This window comes from Gekko japonicus, unplaced genomic scaffold, assembly GCF_001447785.1.
Source record: "Gekko japonicus isolate JY-2015 unplaced genomic scaffold, Gekko_japonicus_V1.1 scaffold928, whole genome shotgun sequence".
In the NCBI taxonomy this organism is placed as follows: Eukaryota; Metazoa; Chordata; class Lepidosauria; order Squamata; family Gekkonidae; genus Gekko; species Gekko japonicus.
Window position 1 is genome coordinate 82,587 of NW_015163114.1, and position 13,362 is coordinate 95,948.

The 13,362-nt window shown below is 42.7% G+C and overlaps 1 protein-coding gene across 1 annotated transcript in view; it reads right to left on the reverse strand.

Annotated features, from left to right (window-relative positions):
- The window catches only part of LOC107106661 (protocadherin-15-like), a 237,199-nt gene that overhangs the window by 56,253 nt on the left and 167,584 nt on the right, over positions 1-13,362 (reverse strand). The window contains exon 4 of the mRNA XM_015406844.1: positions 1,953-2,108. Within this exon, the coding sequence (XP_015262330.1) occupies positions 1,953-2,108 (156 nt within the window). The remainder of the gene's footprint in view (positions 1-1,952; positions 2,109-13,362) is intronic.

Genomic DNA, 13,362 nt, shown 5'->3' on the forward strand with positions numbered 1-13,362 from the left:
TGGTGCAGTTATCCCTTTGTCTTGTCTTAGATTAAAAGCCTCAAAGATCTCTTCAAGTGCCAGATTGACTGTATCAACAATTATACATTTAAGCTCCTCCCAAGAAACCTGCGTCAAGTTAACATCAACAGAGCTATCAAGATATATGTCATCTGGCATTTTCTTATATGTGTCTTGTACACTCATTTTAATACAGTATCGAAAGCAGTAATTCAGCCCAGCAAACCAAAAGTCTCTACAATTTTTTTCACTAGTTCCTGCAAGGTTGAAAATATTTACAAAATAGTACCTGCAGAAGACATATTAACAACCAAGAATCTTTCAACATGAGTCATGTATCTTGTAGTTATACAATGGAATCTAAACAGCGTGAACCTTTTTTGGTTTCAACAACAGAGCTAATGTAATAATGGACTGTTACAGAGTAGAAAGTTAAGTTTTAAATGTCTCTTTCTTTCTTTTCCGAAAAAAGTTTATGGCCCTGAAGGTTATTTAGTCATTTTTCTTTAAAGAATCCATATATAATTCCAGTAAATCATTTAAATCCAGATGAAACAGGGAAGAAAGTTAACAGGTGAAGTCCAAGAAACAGCAGAAAAAGCTCAAGAGTTGTTCAAATTTTTATCCCAGGCAGAAATATTAGAAGTTTAAACAACAGACTTTGTGTCCTCTTTGCCCCCAAGAAAGTTTACAGTCTCCTTCTAGCCACTTAGCAGAGGAAAGAAGGGGGGAAATTTCCACCTCTTCTTTCCTTCTCTTTTAAAAAATTTAAAGGGGCATGATTAAAGGGTTGTTAAATTTTTCAGTGTTGCTTTTACAAGTACTCACAGTGAAGATCTTCATTGATGTTATTGATGAGGCTCAAAATTACTCTCTTGTCGGGGAGTTCAGAGCTGGTGCAGTCATGGCTGCCATGACTGCGCTGCTTCATTCTCTGCTTCAGGGATGATCCAGGGCCTCCTCCCACTTGCTGCCACTGGCGGGGGGGCTGAATCCCTTGCGCTGGAGCTCCATCCAGGAGGTCCAATGGAGTTCGGGATCCCCCGAAAACTCCACTAAAAAGACCAAAGCGCTGGCCCTACCCAGGAGAGAAGCCAAGTGCCGACTGTGCCACTGTGCCACAGCCCTGCCTCTCATATCTTGGGAAATCTAACCATGGATCCCCAAAGTAATATCTAGTTTTACCCTTAAACTCAACTAAATTTAAGAATGTATTTCTATGCATCTATATTTTCTACACTGCCCTCGTTATCAGAAAGGTAGTCTGTGAAAGTACAGTACAAAGGTAGAAGCTGTGCAGATGCTGACCATGAAGACTTTGCTTGTATTTGCTTTTTTGCTGTTGCAATGAAAGAAACTGATAGACTCTATCTTGAGCTTCTTGATACAGCATAACATGGAATTATTGTTAAATGTAAAAGACAGTACACCAAGGAAATAAACTCGTTTTTTTTAATGTCCATCCCCCCAAAAAATTAAGTTTGTTGCTAAGGAGATAATCTCGTACTAATCTATAAATTATGGTTGCTCATAGCATATTTGATTTTTGTTATTCTGCTTTTTTTAATTAATGGCAAAATAATGCCTTGTTCCCTTTTAGTGTTTGGGGTTGTGTGTGTTTGTTGTTTTTTTTAATCTCATGGCAGCATGCTAAACCAATTTCTCTCTCTCTCTCTCTCTCTCTCTCTCCCCCCCTCTCACATACACACATTCATTTTTAGGAGATTACTGTGCTGGCTAGGTATTGTCTATTTGTGTAATTAATTACAAACATGCTTAAGTGATTCAGCTCAAGACAAGATGTTACACCAAGCACACAGAAAGTTCAAACTCAATGTACAAAACAGAAGCAAATAAACCTTCAGCATATTAGTCCTACAAGAAGAAAGACACTTCAACACAAAAAGAGCAGGAAAAGTGAGAGGAGAGTAATAAGTAAATTCGAAGCTGACCTCATTTACTGCTACATAGTACTGCTGCTGCTGGAACTGGGGAGAGTTATCATTTCTGTCCCTCACCACAATCCGTACTTCATGGTAGATAATTGTTCCTACTTTTCTGTTAATGCACTGGACTTGGACCACAATAGACTGAATGGACATTGGCGGCTGTAAAGAAGGGAGGGGGGATAAAAACACAATTACTTTTAAGCAGCATCTGGAAGTGCAAAGCATACTTTTCACTTAAGGTCATTTAACACATTGATGATTACACATGTAATCTTGCTACACCAACTGCTCAAGTACAAGAAAAGCAGTACAAAGCATTGCAACACTTCTGCTGGAAGAGTAAAAAATTATTCTTCATCAGGATCACATTTAGCTGTCATCCGATTATATTTCAATAATGAAGTAAAATATTGACATAACTATTTCTATATGCTTCTAGAAGATCTTGTGACCCCTCATTTGAACAATACAAACTTAAAATGAATGCTATTTGAAAACTGGGGATTAAGCACATTTGTGTATTAAATCACCACATAAAATTAGAAGCTAACTGGTCATTTGTATTTCAGTTTCCATGTGAGCCACACTGCAGCTTAGTTGAGAATAACATCCATATACACACAAACAAGTGCACAGATATACATGTGATATATAAATACAAAATGTAATTTCCCCATGAACAGGGATATGAACACAGACCATGGGTATCTTCATTACAAGAATGAGCCTCTGAAGTCTTTGGGTTCTCACACTTACTCCTTGCAAGCTTTCCCTTGTATGTCACTTTACTAAAGTTTTTAGGTTTCCAATAAACCACAGTTTGTCCTGGTGTTACCCAAACAAGTGACCTCCTAATTAGTTGGGGGGATTAGCTTTAAGGAGATTGAGGGGGGGGGAACTGGTATTCTCCATCTATGAATATGGGGATTTTTCCCTTAAGAGAACTAAAAAAACCCAGACAGATATTCAACTGGAATGGGTTTTTTTATTAAAAAGAGAAATAATTAAACAAAAAGTATGCAATAAACACACACAGAGCTAGCTAAAAGAAACACACGAAGGGGAGAGATCTTAGGGGTGATAATTACAAGTGTCAAGGAGACATCCACGGAAGCAGCAAAATGACCAGCATTTTGTGAAAGGAGAGAGAGCCCAGAAAAGTGGGGGTGCATGTGGAGGATCCAAAGCACGCACACATACTGCTGGGAAGCAGAGTGCTTCTGATATAGGGCAAAATATACCCTCTGGTGGGTATGACATATTTGCCAGAAAAAAACAAGAACAATGGGTTTTCCCGGGGTGGACAATGATGTGTGAAAGATCTGAAGACACTACAAGTACCTAGCAGGAAGTTCTAATGGTTTAGATTAACAGAATTAAGTGATGCTTAATTAGGGTATGTGGGTGCAGAGGAAGTAAGGTTGGACTTGATGGGATTACTCCAAGGGTGAGTCAATAGGTTTTGGGAGACTCAGTGTCCTAAATTATGCATCTTCCCAGGGTGTGAAGGGGACAGTGGACAGTCAGCTGTTGTTACTCACTCTAAACTACATGCCCAGGCTAGTTTCTTTTGTTTTTTTGTCCCCCCATAGGGGATTTTTTATTGCATTTTTCTATAAACTACAACGAAAAAAGGGGAGGGGAAACTACATCTATGGGAGAAAGGAAAGAAAACCACTAAAAACCCAAGTATAGGAAATCATTTAAAAAGCTTGTATCAGTGTTAGTCTAAAATGCTAAGATTACATTGAACATGGTCAATTAAGCTATTTTATTTATCTTTAAAACTGTTATTTTAACTGTTTAAAGAAAATTACAAGAGCATTGTAAAAAAACCTTCAAGGCACAGATCAGAGTTCTTCAGCCTTCATTTTGTTTTGTCTTTTCTAATCCTCAATTGGTATTCTCTTTTGGGGGCTGCCACCCCCTTTTCTGAAGTAGAGTCCTCATCGGAAGTAGCGGAGTCCATTTCATCACTAGGTTTGCTGTCTTCTTTGTCCTTGCTGTCCTCTCCTGACTCTCCCAGTTGCAGTCTCAGGAACTCACGTGCTTTGGAAAGAGTCAATTTTTTCTTTTTTTTATCCTGCAGTTTGAAAATGATGCCTTTGGGGGTCAACCATTTGTAGGGAATGCTGCTTGTTTGCAAAAAAAGGAATCGAGTCTTTATACTTCTTCCTCTTCTTCCTTATTTCAAATGGAATGTCTTTTAGAATCCTGATGGTGTTGCCTCCAATTTTTCAAGGGTGTTCCTGTAGTTGCTTTCAGGATTTGATACCTCACATGTCTCTTTGAGAATCTAACCACTATCACTCCAGGCAGATTATTTTTCTTGATATAAATGGAATAGGCTCTATAAACCACATCTATTTCTCTTACAAGGTATTCCGCTTTTAAATCTGTAACTGGAGCTAGTGCATCACTCAAAAGTTGCTTTAGATTCTCTTCTTTTGCTTCTGGAACCCCTTGGAACTGGAGGATTAAGTTAGCTTTCTCCATTTGTAGCTGCAAAAGTTGAAGTTTGTCTGAAGCTTGCTTCTTTTCCAGCTTTTGGACCTTTTTCTTAACCTTTTTAGAGTTGGCATCCAGTTCCTTCACTTTCTCAGCTGTTTGCTCCGTCTTTTTTGTAGTCTCAGTCAATTGGACCTGCTGAGCTGCAAAGTTCTGGTTTAAAACTTTCAGTTGTTGATTGATATTCATCATCTGGTCCAGTAGAAAGCACAAAGAGTCCGCTAACAGTTTAGAAAACTCAGTGGTATCTTCCGGTCGTGGGCTCATGCTCCCCAGTGGTTTCACTTTTGCTTGTTTGTCTTTCTCTGGGTTTTTCCACGCCATGTTTGTGGATTGTTAACTTTTTAAAGTACTTGCTAAAGTCTCTGAAATTCGCCCAAACGCTTATTGGTGCTCTGGTTGATTTCTTAAAACAGATTTCAACGCTTAAACTTCAGCTCCCCCTTGGCAAATTGCTGTTTTATTTATGCGTATGGGAGGGGCCCCTCCCTCCCTCGCTCGTCCTGTTGTTCCCAGGGGGGCTTTCTTTTAAATTCCCAGCATTTCCCTTTTACTCGATGCACTGTTCATTGGTGGTCTGGAGACCTCACTCAAGGTACATTTTATATGCCTGATCTCCAACGCTTGTCCTAGTCAGCGGCTCTGGTTCCATTATGAGCACAGCAGTGTGGAAGAGCGCCTCAATTCCACAGCAACACGCTGGCGAAGAGGCCACCCTTCAGAAGCCCCATGGCTAGGAGCCTTTCACAAAGGCTCTGGGGTGGTGGTGGTGAACAATCGCCCCCCTCCCAACCACCGGCGCGCAAATCGCTTCCCTGGGAGGTCCGGGAGATGCGTCCGCTAGCGTGTCACCATAAACCAGAAGTCCATGCCCAGGCTAGTTTCTGACAAGCATCCATTTTGTGTCACTTAGGGCCAGGCTGTGTCTTGCACTTATGATTTTTGAGATGATATTTTAAGAAGGGTGTTTATGGTTATTCTAGCTAGAAATGGTCTCTCAGCGGGAGGAGCGGTCTGACTGCTAACAACTTCCCCCCAATGAAGGAAATTTGATTTAGGTATATAACTTTGTTTACTTGAATGGAGAGGCAAATAGGATGGAGGTCCGAAGAAAGGAAGGGAGAAGAGGAGAAGGGAACAAGGAGGATAGGGATGGAGAAAGAGGAACAGGGTCATCAACTACAAAAATAAGCATTTGGGCAAAAACTAAAATGAGCCAGATTAAAAACCAAAAATCTTTTTCTTTCCTGAATCTAAGCTGCTTTCCCGTGAACTAGGGCAATGAAGGGAGAAGGGTTCCCTATGTACAAGATCAAATTAAATGCAAAGTAAAATAACTGAATAGTGAAATGCATTAACTGAAGCAATTTAACTAAATAATGAAGCAAATGAGCTACATAAATGATAAAGCAAATGAATGGAACAAATAAATTATTTAAAACTTAAATAAAACAATGAATTCATAAAAGGTATACACATGGAAATTATAAGCAAACATAACTATATACAAAGGCAATTTGTGCAAAAAAGGAGGTTTTGACAATCCCAAGAGTACAGAAGGAATGGTAGCACAAACAATTTGTGCTTGGATGCACAGTATGCAGAAGCATCTTGAAGTCACTCCCCCCCATGTGTTCAAGATAAATGGGATACATGGCAACCCCTTCTGGTATTCCAAGACTGCATCTGGAGAACTGCGGAGAAGCATTTGCAGCTGTTCATGAATGATTGGTCGTGAGTCAGCAGGGTTGTGGAGACAGAGGCAATGACTTCCAGCCAAGGAGCATTGGAGGAATGGATGGGTGGATATGAGATGGGACCAGTAGGGGCATCCGGCAAAAATGGGGTCTGCAGGTTGGCAAATTCAGGATTGGGTGCGGCAGTCGAGAAGAAGCTGAGAAGGATTAGTGTTGGTCCTGCATGGCTGGAGCCGTGAAGCTTTTTTGACAGAAAGACCTCAGCGAAGAGTAGAAAAAAAACAGCTGTCATCCCCCTTTGAGGTGAAAAGGCCAGTAGCAGTGAGGTTCAGTGAAAAGGGCTGAAGAATGAGAGGTGCCACTAAGTCCGGGCAATATGGGGCTCGTTATTATACAAAGTCTTCTAGTTATGCAGATTGGGTGACATGCTGAAGAACGTTGATGAAAAATGACAAAGATATCCAAAAAGAAAACATTTTCCAAAAAGAGAGAGAGAGAGAGAGAGAGAGAGAAAAATATGAGATTTTGTTCTTAGGTCTGTTCAAAAAGCTGTGGGCTGGCACTGGCCACTGTGACTGTAGTTGTAAATGTGGAGGACCCTGAGAAAAAGCTGGATTTCTTCATACAGGAGAGGGTCTGGCCCTCAGAACTGGGAATAACGGCTGGCTCTCAGAACTTTGGGTCCATGCTGGTACGGAACTCTCACAAGTGAGCTTGGTTTTCTTTCCCACTGAGACATAGACATGTAGATCCAGAGATAGTGTAATGGGTCCTGACTCAGCCGAGGCTGACTATTCCTCAGCCGAGGAAGAGGCATGGAGCAACCCAGCTTCCTCCGGAGTCCGCCCAGAAGAAGAATCTTTGCCAGCACTTAAGGAAGAAGAGGCTCCAAAATCTGCGCAGGAGGTGCAGGAAAGCAAAGAGCCTGAGGTGCAGTCAAAGGCAGAGCCTGGTTCAGAGCCTTGCCCAGCACCCCCAGTTGGAGACACCACGAGGCCAGAGTCCCCACCTAGCTCACTTGCATGTCCCAGGCACTGAGCATGCCAGTGTCTGGATGTGCAGGAGAGAAGGAGGAGTGCCAGACTTCAGCTGTTGCAAAGTCAATGTGAGGGTCTGTGAGTCTTTGCAGGTTGCCTCCCAGGGAAGGGAGGGTCTGATTATAAGCAGCCATGCTCACCTGCCTCGGTATGGATACAACTGTGCAGTCTTGGACCTTGTTCCAGCTGCCAGCCTCTGCTCATTACTCAGTCCTGAGAACTCTGATTGATTTCCAGGCATTCCGACCCCTGGCATTGTTACTTGTTTTGGTTTGGACTTTACACCTAGCTTAGTATATTGTATTCGTGGCAACCAGCCAGAGACAGCACAGATGGTTAGCCTCCCGTTTTCCCTGATTTTATTTTCATGGGGATCCTCTATGGGGTCCTGGGGGCTCTGTCCCCCCAAAATAAAAGATTGAAAAAGCAAAGCAAAACAAAACCGGGAAGCAGCAGAGGTGGACAGCCTAGGCTGACCCAGGTTTGCTGTACCTGCCAGCTCATTCAGTGTCACTGGCCCAGTGATCTGGCATCTTACCCATCAGGTGAGAACAATGTAAAAATAAAAATTCTTCACAAGAGTTGCCTTTGAGTGGAGAGTCCTGTAAGGAAAATGATTAGAGCCATTCTAGCTAGGATACAAAGAGGAAAGAAAGAACACAGAACACACACCAAAACAAACAAACAAACAAACAAACAAACACCTAATCTTCACAGAGTGTCTCGTATCATTTTCAGAATGACTTATTCTGGAGGGGGTCACCTTTGTCATTCCTCCCTCATATCAGAAAGCGGGAGGTGTTCAAACAAAGGTGCTACCCTTGTACGCTTACTAGGCCATACTTGTTTCAGGTACACTGACTAGCAGTTGGGCAGGCGAGTGACTCAGAGAGACCTGCCAAACTGAGATTGAAGACACCTGGGGTGGCTGACTCGGTGTTAAGTGGACAGGAGGAATTGGAGCAGATTGGTCTTGGAGGTTTCCATTCCACAACAATGGAAGTATTTAAGCCAGACTCCTCCTTTCATGGGGAGTTCGACTTGATAGACTGCAGGACTAATTCCCTTGGTGATGTGGACCAGACCTTGCCATTTAGCTGTAAGGACATGTTCTTTTTCAGAAAATTTTCTATACCTGACTAATTGACCTTCCCAATTTTGGGGGTTCCTGACCCATCCTAGCCTTTTGTCTACAGATAGCTTTGCTGTGCCTAGCTGGAGGGCAACCATTTTGTGGATGGAGGAGACCTTGGCAATGAGCGAGTGGACCCACTCATAATTAATGACTAGGTTCAAGTCTGAAATGAGTGCCAAGTCAGAAAGCTTCAGGAAGGAGCATTTCACATCCTGTCATGACTAAATGAGGGGAAATATCATGAACTACTTTGATGCTGTGGAGGGCCATGAGGATAATGGGCAATTTCTAGCCTCAGTCATTTCCAGAGGAATTAACCATTTTTCGCAGAGCCTCTTTGAGGGTGCACTTTGTGCACTCAATGTGCATAGAGGACTGAGGATGACCTGCAGTGCAAAAGCATTGCTGAACTCCAAAGACGGCTTCAAAAGGGAATTAGATAAGGATATGGAGCAGAGGTCCATCAGTGGCTATTAGCCACAAGGTATAGATAGGGACTCTGGGGCAAGTGATGCTCTGTCATCTTGATGCTTGGGGGGGTCAACAGTGGGAGGGCTTCTAATGTCCTGGCCCCACTGGTGGACCTCCTGATGGCACTGGTATTTCTGGCCACTGTGTGATACAGAGTGTTGGACTAGATGGGCCTTTGGCCTGATCCAACATTGGCATCTCTTATGTTCTTATGTTCTTAAGGGCTTTGCAGAGTTCCTGAGTGACTTCACCAATAAAGTGGGGTCCCATATCTGAATCTAAGTAACGTGTGAAGCCCCACCTACTCCAAACATTGCTAAAGAGAAAGCAGACTGTTGTGGCAGCTGTATTATTCTGGCAGGGGAAAGCTTCAACCCATTTTCTAAATGGATCAATGACTGTGAGGCAGTACTTGTTGCCTCGAGCAGTGGGTGGAAAAGGACCTATGGAATCTATTTGAATGCAAGACCATGGACCCTCTATTCCTTGGTGCTGGAGGGGTGCCTTTGCATAGGTTTGGTTGGCACTGACCATGGCACAGGAGACATAGTTGTCTACTCACTGTTCTACGTCTTGACACATAAGTGGCCACCAATTGTGTCCTTCACTCTGTCTAAAGTTAACTCTTTTCCTCTGTGACCCCACTTGTGTATTAGGTCACCTCTAACCTCAATAGGCACAAACCAGTGGGGGTTCTGAGCATGATTGATGGCATTCACAATCCAATGTAGGTTCTGGGCATGGAGGAAGATACAAATTGCTGGGCCACTTTTCCCCTCTATTTTGTATTGACCTATTGGATCTCTGCCTGCCGAAGTCAGCCGAAGGTGGTAAAAGGCTGACCTGGCAGTGGCTGCCACCTGGGCTTCCATCGTTAAGGAGGAATCCAGGAGCACACCCAAACTCCTAACCTCCGACACTGGCACCAGAGGCACCACATCGAAGGTCGGGAGAGGGAGCCCCAGCCCTGAACTGATCCGACTCAGACCCAGGACCTCCATCTTTGCCAGGTTTAGTTTCAACCGGCTCAGTCTGAGCCAACCAGCCACAGCCTGTAAGGCCCGATGAAGGTCATCCAGGGTGGAGTCCGACTGGCCTCCCAACATCAGATAGAGCTGGGTGTCATCTGCATATTGATGGCACACAAGCCCACAACTCCGGGCAATCTGGTCAAGGGGGCGCATATAGATGTTAAATAACATCGGGGAGAGCGCCGCCCCCTGAGGCACCCCACACTCAAGAGGATGCCTCTGGGACCGCCGATCCCCTATCACCACCCTTTGTCTCCGACCTTGGAGGAAAGAGGCAAACCATTCTTTAACAGAACATAGATTGGGTGGGCTTTGTTTGCGAAGGACTCAATGAAGTCCTGGGAAAAGTTAAAGGTGCCTAGGAGGCCTCTTAAAGACTGTGGGAGCAGGTAGTTTAGAACTGACTTTAACTCTCTGGGAGTCAAGAGTCCTGCCATGGGTTCTTAATGCAAGACCAAGATATTTCAACTTGGTTTTAACCAACTGTGCTTTCTCCCTGTTTGCTTTGAATCCTGTGTCCCTAATTAGACTGAGGACTTCCCTAGTTATGTCACACGTGTTTTCTTCTTTGTCAGAATGATTCACATGTCATCTACATACAAATGCACATGGGCTCACAACCCAGGTTTTAGTTCATCTCACACCTGAACTACATGAGCGTGACAAATGCTGGGGGCTTGAATGGAAACCTTGGAGAGTTCTTTTAAAGGCATATTGTTCACTGTGGAAAGTAATGGCAAATTTATACCAGCAATACTTATGCAAGTGGATGGAATGGAATACATTGGCTAAATCTATCACATTGTAGTATTTAGCTCCTGCAGCAATGGCTGACAAGATCTCATTATATTTAGTTGCAAACCAAGCAGAGGGCCAATTACTAAAAACAATATGTATAACCTGAGTAATATCAAAAATACATGCATTTATTGCCAAAGGTTTAAAAACATTTATGGGCTCAACTGTAGCCTCATCACAGAATTAAAAATATAATATACACAAGTGGGAACTATTGCGACCTGACACGTTTCAGCCCTAATAGGCCTTCCTCAGTGGTCAAGCAATATTAGTACATATAGGCTCATGATACAATATGAAAACAGTTTACAAGTTTACGCAGGACCAAAAAAAGAAGTTTTATAATAAAGATCCATTTATACAAGGCATAAGAATGTGTATGAGGCCTCCTAGCCTTATGTCATAGTAAGATGCATATGTGCTGGAAATGTGTTGCTATTGTATGCTTTCCGATATGGTCCAGAAAATACAGATACCAATACTGATCACAGACCATGCGCATAAATGGTGTTCGTACATGGGCTCTAATGAGTTGTTTTGTGAAGAACAATGTGTCACCCCCTTGCATTATAAAGAACCCCACAGCTGTTTGCATGGACTCATGGGCCATAAGGTGCAGCTGAATGACACAGGCCGAAGAAGTGAAAAGGGGGAAAAGATTCCAACTCTGATAGTTGCTCTTATAGCATCATGCACACAGAACCACACACATGAACTCACACACACTCTAGCGAGAGTTTCTATGGGGATGTCTCCCTACTTCTGCCCTCATGGCCCACATTCTCCACCATTAATCCCAGTCAGCCACTCTTACTCATGCTAAACTACATGTCCAGACTAGTTTCTGACTGGCATCCATTTTGTGTCACGTAGGGCCAGGCTGTGTCTTGCACTTATGATTTTTGAGCAGATATTTTAAGAAGGGTGTTTTTGGTTGTTTTAGCTATAAGCTGCCCTTCAGTGAGAGGAGGGGTCTGACTGCTAACACTGGTGTTCAAATCAGATAAAGAGCAATCAATGTTGGATAGATAGTTTATTACGGCATCAAGCCAGTAAACCAATAGAATCACACTGACATTAGAAGACATACAGCAAACCAAGGTTAAACCATAAGAACATAGAAGGGCCCTGCTGGACCAGACCAGTGGTCCATTTAAACCAGCATCCTGTTTCGCAAAACAGTTAACCAAATGCAAGGATGGCTCACCACTGAGGGTCCAGAGGCCAAACCCTTTCTTGAATGATGTCCTCCAGTATGTGGTATTAAGAAGTATTCTGCCTCCAAACAGGTAGATCCCATTCAGTAATTGTGGCTTATAGCTACCAATGGACCTATCCTCCATGACTGTCTATTGCGCTCTTAAAACCATCTAAGCTATGCATCATCATTTCATTCCATACATCTAAGCTATGCATCATCATTACATTCCATACATTACATTCACAAGCTAATTACATGTTGAATGAGCAAGTATTGTTTCTGTCCTGAATCTACTGCCCATTACCAATGGGTAAAATGGCAACATTTATGTTAAGGATTGTTAGGAAAACAGCACAGCATGTATCTTAATGTCCTTACATAGATACACATTTGGATATGTTATCTTATGTAGAATCCACATTTTTAATACAATGACCCCAAGAACTCTTCACCAATCATACATTTAACCCTCTTTACTCTCTTTTTCATCTTTCTTTTGACTAATTAACTCATTTTGGACAACTCTCCATGCTTAACAGTGCCATGTTCATTCTTCCCAATTATTCCAATTCAAAATTAGACAGGTGGAGTAATAAATAAATAAATAAATACATTCTGTGTAAATAAAATCTGTGTAGTAAAACATCAGTGGAGATATAATGCCATAGAGTCCACTTTCCAAAGCATTTATTTTCTCCAGGTGACTTGATCTCTGTTGCCTTGAGACCAGTTGTAATCCCAGGAGATCTAAAGCCTGGAGGATGGCAACACTACTTAATGACCACCTCTCCAGCTGGCCCTAAACATGAAACAGGTACCACTTCAGAGAATGGTACCCTGAAGGTCCTGGACTTTAACCTCTTGTTAAATTTCTCTTTCAGGGCAAGGCAAATGCATTTTCCAGCAGCATTATTATTGCTAACACACACCATGAATAGAGATGTGAAAGTCCAGAGAAAATCTGGGGAGAACAGTTCCTTCAGGACTTTTAATAATATCCTAATGAAAACCAGTAGGAGACTTTTGAGAGTGCTGTAAACTCCAATGAAATAAAGGGGGAAGGAGGAATCTCTCCTTATATATAATCAACACACACCATGAATAGAGATGTGAAAGTCCAGAGAAAATCTGGGGAGAACAGTTCCTTCAGGACTTTTAATAATATCCTAATGAAAACCAGTAGGAGACTTTTGAGAGTGCTGTAAACTCCAATGAAATAAAGGGGGAAGGAGGAATCTCTCCTTATATATAATTGAGTAAGAACGTTCTATATGAACGTTCTAAATTTCACCTCCTTAGTGTTAGGCCGGTGGGACTGCCAGTTATCATGTCTTCCAACCAATAAGACGTCGAAGCCCAATCCAACCAATAAGAACTCGAAGCCCGGTCCCGCCCACACCACTACTGTTGCCAGAGTCAGCCTCCGCCATTTTGTGTTCACAAGGACAAGGAGGACTTCCAGCAACACCTGCATCTAAAGGTGTGAACCACGTCCCCCCCAGGCCAGGGCCGGCGAGCCGTCGACTTCCCCCCCC